A 10525-nucleotide genomic window follows, 5' to 3' on the forward strand; every position below is an offset into this window, starting at 1 on the left:
CGAGTCGTGCGTGGCATATAAATGAACCAAAACGTTGTAACGAGGTCGTAATCCAAATTGCGAATACACGTTGCGATCCTTTTAAAGTTGCTTTTCCTTTTCTCATTATCATGAAAAAATAATTTTCTTAGCTCATGACATTTAACTGATTTGTAATTACGCTTACCTGTATCTAATCGGAGTTATTGTAATTAATTATAGAAATTGTAGTTAAAAATGCTGTCGTTCCGTGAAAAAATCGGTTCTTCGAGATACGAGTATATTTCGATCTGTAAGTTAATGAGATAATTAGTCGCTGCGTAAAGCTTTATACGTTTGGCTTTAATCATTCAAAGGTGATGCAATAGTAATTAGAAGCATAGAGATTTTAAAGCATCGATTAAGTCATACGCCAACGTCGGCAGACCTGAATTAGCTACGCATTCAGGCAAAACGTAAACGAACGTAATACGCATTAGAGCAGCCTTAGATGCATTAATTGTTTTATATTATTATTATTATTTACTATTATTATTAATTAATTAATGATGTTTTGACTACTTTTAATTTGCGTGTATCAAAAACATATTCTAGCACGTTTTTAATTCAATTCGGAGCAGTTCTCTGGTGCATTTACAGATTCGTCGCAGTTGCTTTTTCGTATTCAAACTTAGTTTATCGTTCTTCAAAACTTCTAGAACTTGTTTAACGATCCCGCGGAGTCGGTCCAAAGTTAGACCGTTCGAAGTTCGTAGTCTTCAGTTACAGTCGCTCATTTCGGCATGCAGAATTTCTTTGGACTCCGGAGTGGTGCACGTTCCGAGAGTCTAAAGCAGCGCATTACGTAAGAAACACGAGACTTGGACGGTTGATTACGTGATAGCTGATCTGGAGCGTGTGTGTCGATGGAAAACGGCACTCGTGAGAAGTGCACTATGCATCGTGCAACATCGAATATATGCCCCTTCGAGCATGACGTTCCACGAGAATGTTTATATGCGTATATATCAAGACAGTATGGGCACCCGTGGTACTTTAAGTACATATTCTTTACATCATGGCCGTCTAGTAGAAGCAATAATTGGCTTCGAGGTTGCAAGACGGTCGCTTTCACGGGAAACTCTAGTGCAAACTCTTGATACTGATGTTTGCCTGTCCGCAGAAGTTTCTTGAAAAGTCGAAATGCTTCGAATAGCTAGATTCCAAGATTAGTTACAAGTTAGTTAAATCTGTATTATATAATTAAACTTGAATTCCTTAATTTAAAATTCTGAAACTTATATCCGGATATTTAAATTAAAAATTCATGAATTAACAGTCTACAGCTACATTTATTTAGAATATCAAATCAATAGTACAACATCGCTTATTCTATGTCTCACTCAATAACGGTAAAAGGTCCTTGTAGATCACATCTAGACTTTCTAGTTGTCGAGGAATATAATTAAGATAAGTCGATCCTCATTGAGAAATAAATTAATTAAATAATTAAATAAACAACAGTCGATAATATATCCGCTCTTTACGTCTCATTTTCATCGTCTCTCTCCGTGAGCGATGGTTCCGTAGGTGGCTCGGTTGGCCATTTCCCTACGGTAGCAGCAGGATCGATAGTAGAAGGTGGATCTGTGATAACAATTGGTCCAAGGGGTTCAACCGTTTGTTCCTCGTCTTTTACGCTATTTTTATCTTTCTCGTCTAAACTTTGGGGTTTCTCGATTATTTCTGGCTTTATCAAAATCATTTGAGGTTTCGCCTCTAAATCCAGATTTTGATCTGGCATCGGTGGTATCAATTCCGTCGATGGTACCATCGTTTTAATCTGACACTGACGACCCATATAGCCGAGTGGACAGATGCATCTGCAAACGAGGTTTACGTTTATCGTTACGGTCAGTGATTGATCTGGTTATGTCACGGTCAAAGTCAATCTGCAAAGAATTCACCTGTAATTGCCATCCTCTTTGGTCATGCTAATGCAAGTGGCGTTATTACGACAGATTCCTGAATGCTCGTCGCAGTAAGTCAGCTTCTCGTTGCATAGATCACCCGCCCATCCAGGCTCGCATCGGCACTCCCATGGCCGTTTACAGGATCCGTGAACGCAACCAGGATAAGGGACGCATTCGGTACAATTCGGACCTGTCCAACCCACGCGACACCTACATGTTCCCGGACGACGACAACCGCCGTGTTCTCGGCTGCATCCATGCGAGCAAATCGCTGCACAGAGAGAAAACGTTCGAGATACATAAAACAAAACGAAAGTTTAAGTAGACTTATGTATGCTTTCTTGGAGAAGATACGAGGACTAGAAAAAACGGATAACTTACGAGTTTGACAGAGAAGTCCAGTCCAGCCTGGTTCACAGCGACATTCGAGTGGACCCTGGCACGTTCCATGCACGCAACCTGGCAAAACGGCGCATTGTTTGCATTTCGGTCCCTGCCAACCTAATCGACATCTACAAAAAGAAGTACACAAATACCTGATTCTTTTGCAACGAATGATTCAATAAGAAATGATCTTTCCCGTTAAATAGCATAAAAGGAAGGAAAACTACGGAGACCAATCTCGCAGCTTCTACACTTCCTCTAAATTATCAGCTACGAACGTTAATGTGACGAGGGTCGAGCAAACGGTGGTTTCATTGCTTCGATCCGTCGCTACCGGCGCTGATAACCGCTCATTACTCAACCATTACGAGTTGCACCTTACCTGCATTCTCCGGGCTTTTCACAATATCCCTGGCTGGACAGACAATCGGAAGCGCAGATTGGTTCCGAACAGAACATACCCTTCCATCCAGGATCACAGGAGCATTCGAAGCTTACGTTACAACTAAAGATGAAAATTTGTTTTAGTTATTCAGTTATTTATTCTACCGCTGAATGTAAGTTTTTCCGCACGATCAATATTCAAGAGAGTAGAAAAGATTAGACGTTTCGTGTTACACGAGAATTAAACTTGCCACTGAGCGAGGTGAAATTGGTATCTATTTCATGCCTTTAGTACTAGAACCAACTACTACATCCATCGGTTATTAGCAACCGTATCGCTTATAGAAAATTATATTGCTCTAGAAATTGATACCTGAGTCGGAAAAGGGCAGCGGTTTCCATTGATATATTCACTTCGAAGATCTGATTAAGTTAACGGGTAACTCGTTATTCATTGATGGCTTACATCTGCTCTTGCTTCTTTTGATTCACCGAGACATATAAAAAAACTGATGAAAGATTACCTGCCATGCTGACATCCTGGTAGAGCTACACACTTGTCGCACAGCTCGCCATAAAAGCCCAATTTGCAGCGACATTCACCAGGTCGACGGCAGTAACCCTGAAGAGGGTCACACCCCTTCCGACAGATTGGCACATCGCACAAATCGCCAGTCCATCCTAAGTGAAAAAAAGCACCGGTTATACAAAGAGAAATGTCTACATCGCTGATTTTTTATTGCGCTTTTCTGAACCACGTCCGCGATGAACTCCATCACGCTATGTTTCTTTTTTTTACCTGGCAAGCACTTTACTTCTCCGGCTTCGTCACAAACGTAGTGCGAGTTTGGATGCTGAGAGGCAGGTATCTCACAGGCTTGCTTCTTCCATTTGGGAACGTATCTAAATGGAGAGTAGAAGAAATTATTTATCTAACTAAAATGTATAACAAAAATTATACATACAGATTTGATACAATTTATTCTAATGGTACTAAAAGCAAGATATGTGGTTATTATTGGTAATGAGCAATTTAATGGATCTAGTTTCGAAATCGAAGTCGAAATATAGAGGTACTTAAAATATGTAGAATAGTGAAACAAGCGATAACAAGGGGAACAGATGAGATTGACAGATAAGATAACATTGACAACGACCGAGTAATTATGCGTTAAGCATGTGACACGAGAACTTGATACTACAATCTGGTCCTATATAGCCACGTATTATTTTCTATAACTAACTTTTCTCATTCTAATTTCCTCAACGTAGCATTCGACACAGTGAATTAATTTCTACCTCCTGAGATGAAAATCAAAATTTACATAATCGTAAATTTCAACTGATAGTCTGCGAGGAATTTTGAAGAACTTTCACCGGAACAAATCTCTCCAAAATAAATAGGATATTGATTAGAAATCGAATCACGTAAAACGGATCAAAGTATGTTTAACGACGATACCTGGGTCCGGCTGCGAATCCAAAAGGCAGCGCACCGAGCCCGAAAATCGTGGTAACACTGGCTGTATGCCCATTGTATAGATTGTCCAGTTCACCGGGACTGATCAAGAGACTGAGACAAGCGAGCAACAGTATCATCTTTGCTTGACTTCCAAGTCAAGACTGAGGACGACCGCGTCCAAGGCTTCGGCTTGGATAACGGGACCTTGTTCGAGGTCACGGCACACTTTTTCATCGTGTCCGTGCTCCTGGCAGTGCGTTCGCGGACGCGTGAGATCGTATGAGTACACATGTGTGACGCTCTCCCCGTTTGACTTTTTCGTCGACTCACGACGAGTTTATTATTCGCTCGGGAAAGTTCAATGCACTTCTTCGACTAAGCCGAGAGGAGGCATTCCCCCGAGAGCTCGCGTTCGCCGCCGTCACGGAAAGGAAATGGACGTACCTAGAACTTTCTTGGGAGGATTCGTAAGCTTCTACAGTTATAGGATTCGGATAAAGTCCCCTCGGGCTAAAATCCTCGTTTCTTTGTCGCGAATAACAGTTCTTTGACTCGTACTTCTTTAAAAACAGTAATTGGGAGATCACTGCCTCTAATAGATAGTATCTAACGAAGTTATGTCCTGCGAATCCTATTTAACGGGAATTTTTATTTTGTTATTCGTCAGAAAAATTCTCCTTTCTGTATGCCTAAAGGTACAGGAATATTTTGTTCCCCCTATAATCTAGCGTAAATCCATTCGATATGGAAGGACAAATCCCTCTTAAATTCGACGAAAAAACCTATGGACCCTCGTTATCCGAGTTTAATCCGAAGACAAGGAAGTGGACCACCAACAAAAGTAGGATTTGAGATCCTATTTACATGGTGATATTAAAAGAAAAACGCTCATGCCGAAACGTAAGCTTTCGAATACCGACATTGTAATTTACAGAAAAAGGTAGCCTATAATTCAGGTTTTTTTTTTTTATTAAGAATTTCTTTGTGTCTAGGTACTAATAAGAAACGTTGCTCTTTCTAGAAGTAGTTTATTTATTTTTTAAAGTTTATGTACAAGCTTCTGAGCTATTATTTACAAATAAATACAGAAATTGGCACCTCAAACGGTGCCATTTTTGTTTCTCGTCGTTAGGAACTTTTTTACAGTCTGTTCGTTGCGTATTGAGCAAGAAGTTGTTTAATTAGTATTCTACTACATATAAAAAAATAGCTAGATCTTTTGTACATTTCCTCGTCGACATTTACAAAGATGCAATCGTCGTAGTTACGGAATCGTAACACTCACAACGACATGCACACGCTTTAAAAACTATTTCACATAATACTTAACTCGGTTGTGTGTTTCCTTTTCGACATATTCGATCTTATATCTATACAGACATAGAATTTACATTGTTAATTAATCAAATCGTATTGCCGTTTGGAGTGTAACGCAACGATAAAACTCCATTCGACGGGTTCAATTGTTGGTATTGCAACAGTGAGAATCCATTGATTATCCTTCCACATTGTTTCCTCCATCTACTAGAGAAGGATTCGGTCCTGTCAGAGCACGTCCTTAAGTTTGTTATCATCGTCGATGATGCTTCGTCAACGTTCGTCTATCCTCGAAGCAAGATGGATTCATCTTCAGACTTCTTCGGGCTCGACGCTCTTGCCCTTCCTGCAAACCCTCGCCAAGCTGAGAATGATCATCAAAAAAACAGCAAAACCGCAAGCAGCGAAAATATCCCAAGGATGTAATCCCTCGATCGTCTGATCTATCCTTTTAGCTTGAATGAAATTAGGCCTCGTATCCACTTCGATGGGGAAGCTACCGGGTCCGTCGTTCGAAGCAATCCTGACGAGGTACTTTGTCCCAGGCAAAAGAGAAATCTGTGCGGAATTCGAGTCCGTCACTTGATTTCCCATAAGACCACCGGTCTCGGGTTCCCAAGAAACCACATAAGATTCCTTGTTTCCAATATGATCCTTATCGGTCCTATCGTTATAAGCATTGCTCGTGGAAGGAGTGTTGTCCGCTTCCAAATCATCGGAACGATCGTCTTTCCTTCTGAAGAAGAATCTTCGAAATATTTCATCGGATATTGGAGAATCTTCCTGGCTTCTCCACTCCGCCAGTACCTTTTCTCCGTACTTTTCTAGGAAGAATTGTCTCACACGATTGTTGAATCTGACCTGTTCTAAAGATCTCTGTTTCTGAAGCTGAGTCTGGACATCCTTCCATGAGATCGTTGCCTCGTACAAAGGACCTTCTTTCAGAGATTCCAACTTCGGAATCCATTCTTGCCAACTGTAATGCTTCATGCCGTTCTCCGTGGCGACTATAATCCAGGTATCCGGCCTTAGATTCGGAGTACGTTCCCCTGGATAGTATCCAGCAACTCTCCACTGCTTGTAAAGCTTGCGCATCACTACAGCAACGTCAAATCTGTCCAGGATGATGGGTGCCTTGCTCGGTGCTGGTAACATGGATGGTAAATACTTCTCTTCTATTCTAGTTTTTCGATAAGTACACACTGTCTGGCAAGCTGGGCACTGAAAGAAATTTTCATATCGTTAGTTTTACTCTTTTTCGTTGGTTTTCTTAAACAAAGGAAGCTTTTGCGCAAGGAGACTCAAACTTTTAACCTTTTTTTTTTACGAATAGCGACTATTTATCTCAGACATCTGTCTTTCAAAAAATGCATTAAAGAGAAAACAATTAACGATTTAAAAAAAAAAAAAAACAGCCTTCTTATCTCGTGGAAATCGTATAAAAAAAGAGTTCTTATTGACATTGGATTTAAAGATTTTTCGAAATATGGTAGTCAGCCGTCCCCCAAATATTTGAGGAAGATACGTATCTCTGCGGAGCTCGATACACGAAGAGTTTAAATTCGTTCGTTGCACGACAAAGCAACTCAGCCTTCCGTAAAAATCGACAGGTAGCCGTTTCTAAGGATTTTCCTAGGCCATAGATCGCGTCGGAATTCCCTTTATCGAAAGTTCCCTTTCTTTTCGTCTCACCGTCGCTCGTCTGTGTATTTCTCGGTCTGTCCCTTTGGCTTTGAAATTTTCAAAGATAATACCGACGTAAGAGATTTCCTTCGCGCTTGATCGATCCAAATTTTCCAACGATTTAACACGGTCGAGATCATTGGTACATTTGTCGACTCGACCTGAATTCGAAAAAGTTCTAACATCCGAGAAGTTACGAATACTTTCGCCGGTGTTTATCCGTAGAGATATTGTAAACTCAGAATTCAACTAGAGATTCCGTGTCTGCCTTTTGCGAATTATGTCATTCAAGAGACCGAAAATTCTTTCTGCAGTACAATCTCTCTAATCCAAAAGGTTGCTTCACCCGTAAATTTACTTACATGTAGATACTGGTCGCCCTCGCAAATGGTTCTTGTCTTCTCCCACTGGTTCTCGAGGGCCTCGCAGTACTGCCAGCACTGTAACACAGAAGAGAGAAAAAAAAACATACACACGTGAAAGAAGCGAGCGTGGCAGGGGGAGGTTTCAGCATTGAACAAAAAGCTCTTGCACGCACGGGACGCACGGGTAAAAAGGAACGATGGTACACGAGGGGGATGAAGAGGGACGACGCGGCCAAGAAACGTGAAGAAGGAAAGGCGGCCGGACCGTTGAATCGAGCGATTTAAGCGGCCATGGAGAGAACCAAGAGAGAAGGAAGAAGGTGCAGTCGGAAAGAGAAGAAAAAGGAAGAACGTATAAGAGAGGAAGATAGGTGGGTAGAGAGAGAGAGAAAGGAAGAAAAGAGAGGGGGGCCGAATTAGCTCCAACCTGTTTCAGGCATAACAGGCACCGTCGTTGTTGTCTTCATATTTATTGGGATACCGTCTCTTGTGGAGCCCTGTTTCCAGATTCTTTTTTTTTTTTCGTCTCTTCTCCGAGAGAGAATGAGAGAGTTAGCGAGATCCCTGTGCTTTGCCCTCCCTCCCCGATTATCCTACATCACGATGTGTTCCTTCTAAGCCTGGCTGTTTCGTAGAAACGTTATAGGTCCCCTTTCTTCGTGCAAAAGACGCCTCCAAAAAGCAACATAACCATCTTCCAACAGTTTCGCGATAATTCCCTCGGATCGTTTGTTTTTTTCCTGATGATTTCTAGTTCGTTCTTGTAAACGAAACCAAGAAGAATAGCATTGCGTATCATATATAAGGAAGTAGATAATATTAGAAGAAACACGCTAGAAATAAGAGTAAACCTCCCACAGTGACCGTCAAAATATATACGTAAAAGCGGATTGTTCCGTAAATGGAAATTCCGGGTAAATGTAAATGCGGAGGATGAAACGTGATAACGGATCTTTTTCATCCCGTTTATTTCACTTTGCGACGGATAGTCATTGATTTCCAGAATGAGGGGACATGGCTTTTACGATCCCCGGTTCATTGTAATTCGATAACGGCACAATCATCGTCGTATTCGATGAAATTTGATGGAGCGGTCGACCCCACTGACATTTCCTCCGACCACATTCTTCAGCTACGCATCCTAGGAGCCGTTAATCGTCATCGCCGAAACGACTACGATTAAATGTACGATATACGATCGCTACGCTTCCTTGTTCATATAATTATGCGAACTATTGATCTAGGAAGAAATGTTACTTTCGCGTGTCTAGCCAAAAAATGCTCGGTTGCATGATTTTCCTTTGAACGTAATTCTATTACATAAATTTTAGGAGTATCACGAACATCAAAGGGTCTGGAAAGCCGCAACATTTCGGTACGTCGAGCTGAACCTGTCGGCAATTTAAAACGCTGTCCCCTCGTTTCCAATCGGTCGATCACCCAGCTTCCCCTTCACGTCCGATTGTCCGGAGTAAAACAATTACCGTTGACGAAAAGGGCGGTTCAAAGCGAGCGCAACAATTTCCAACGCAGGAATAGTCGTCATTATCCGGGCGTAATTCTCTCACGAGGGGGTTCTTCGCGTGCGACCTTCATTAAGCCACCTCCGCGCCTCAGTCCGCCTCCTCCGAGAATCGTTATTCTAATGTATCCTATAGAAACGAGTCTCGAGGACTCTCGTTCCCTGAGCATAAATTTGAATGTATCATCGTCACCTCCCTCTTCCTGCGTTCAAACTCTTCACGATTCGTTCTCGATGATGTTCCACGCGCAGCACAGGCGTGTGTACGCGTGTTTTCTTATTCACGGGCAGTCATGGGGTCTCCCTGTGGGTGTACACGAGCGAGATGGCATCGATTTCTCTGAAATTAATGGACACCCCCTGTGCACTAAATGAGCAACGCCCTGAGCACACACGCGGCCATTCACCGCATTGTGCGTGAGTTGATCGTGATTCCCATCTGTCCATCTGCAATGTGTCTGTCCTGTAGAAGGGTGCGTTCGACGGTGGGGAACATCGGGGACCACCATGATTTTCCACGACGCGCCATAAAACCGACGGGAAAGATTTATCGTCACACCGAGTCGGTAGAACGACCCTATCGGATTTCCAGACGATCGAATCGTCACCTTACGTGCTCGCACGCGTGTGATTTCATCTCGACATATTATTTCTGGATATTCCCGAGATATCGTCGAAGATTGTTTATTGTTTGTTCGGAGACCGAGAACATAGGACGTACGAAGAATGTTGGTTTTTCGGAAGAATTCTTAAACGCGACGTGCCTTTCGATGTTTGAACTCTGGCTAACTAGGAAAGAGGGTCACGTTAAAGCTGGCGGTATCGTGTTGGGTGCACGGGGATCCCTAAAATTTCCTGACATATTCCAGTTGCTACTATTTGAGGCGAGAAGAATAGGATGGAGAGAAAACGGGAGCATATACAGCATTGTGCTCGTGGTACTTTCAAAGCTTTGGCCATTCCTTTCTCATACACTTTTCAATATTTAACTAACAATATGCGATAATTTTATAGTAAGCAAATTCTATGGTAAGAATTCGAACAAAGTTTACAGCAGCCTAAATTCTTACGAGATAAGTAAATTATAAATTTTTATTCACCATGCTACAAGTAGTTTGTTGTTGCCCCGTGTACCAATCGCAGGTACCATCAGCGGTATGATTCTTCAAACATTGCGATCTGCACTGAGCAATTCTGACGATCGGTCCGAGATCGAATCCAGTAACAAGCGTGGTATACCAGACGAAGAAAAGAAACCACGTAATCTCCATGTTCAATAAAAATCACACTTCTTCCGTAATGTATATTCACTCACTAGTTCACTTTCTTTGAAGTTCACTGCCGTCTTCAAAACGAACACTCGATTACAGTTATACAGAGATCATGGAATGTTTAATTTACCTCAAGAATCAAATAAACATAAGCGTGTTATTCGTGACTAACGAGCGAAGAAATAGGTTCCTGTTCCGCCGAAATT

The 10525-nt window shown here is 41.9% G+C and overlaps 2 protein-coding genes across 2 annotated transcripts; both read right to left on the bottom strand.

Annotated features, from left to right (window-relative positions):
• Nucleotides 1-1290: 1290 nt before the first annotated feature.
• On the bottom strand, nt 1291-4336 carry LOC139987224 (uncharacterized). The gene is made up of 7 exons (XM_072003234.1): nt 4162-4336; nt 3499-3602; nt 3224-3380; nt 2698-2820; nt 2313-2443; nt 1926-2202; nt 1291-1841 (listed from the first exon to the last, which is right to left on the bottom strand). The coding sequence occupies exons 1-7, from the start codon at nt 4296-4298 to the stop codon at nt 1502-1504; spliced, it is 1269 nt and encodes a 422-aa protein (XP_071859335.1). The 5' UTR covers nt 4299-4336; the 3' UTR covers nt 1291-1501.
• An 837-nt stretch (nt 4337-5173) lies between these two features.
• LOC139987306 (uncharacterized) lies at nt 5174-10525 on the bottom strand. The gene is made up of 3 exons (XM_072003409.1): nt 10149-10525; nt 7524-7601; nt 5174-6699 (listed from the first exon to the last, which is right to left on the bottom strand). Exons 1-3 carry the CDS (start codon nt 10317-10319, stop codon nt 5791-5793), a joined length of 1158 nt encoding a protein of 385 aa, XP_071859510.1. The 5' UTR covers nt 10320-10525; the 3' UTR covers nt 5174-5790.

Source organism: Bombus fervidus, chromosome 5 (genome assembly GCF_041682495.2).
Source record: "Bombus fervidus isolate BK054 chromosome 5, iyBomFerv1, whole genome shotgun sequence".
Taxonomy (NCBI): domain Eukaryota; kingdom Metazoa; phylum Arthropoda; class Insecta; order Hymenoptera; family Apidae; genus Bombus; species Bombus fervidus.

Coding starts and splice junctions, on each gene's coding strand:
- LOC139987224 (XM_072003234.1), bottom strand. CDS start 4,298: ATGATACTGTTGCTCGCTTGTCTCAGTCTCTTGATCAGTCCCGGTGAA. Junction 3,381..3,498: donor AGAAGTAAAGTGCTTGCCAG/GTAAAAAAAAGA, acceptor TTTTTCACTTAG/GATGGACTGGCGATTTGTGC. Junction 2,203..2,312: donor TGGACTTCTCTGTCAAACTC/GTAAGTTATCCG, acceptor CTCTCTGTGCAG/CGATTTGCTCGCATGGATGC.
- LOC139987306 (XM_072003409.1), bottom strand. CDS start 10,319: ATGGAGATTACGTGGTTTCTTTTCTTCGTCTGGTATACCACGCTTGTT. Junction 7,602..10,148: donor AACAAACTACTTGTAGCATG/GTGAATAAAAAT, acceptor TCTGTGTTACAG/TGCTGGCAGTACTGCGAGGC. Junction 6,700..7,523: donor AGGGCGACCAGTATCTACAT/GTAAGTAAATTT, acceptor AATTTCTTTCAG/TGCCCAGCTTGCCAGACAGT.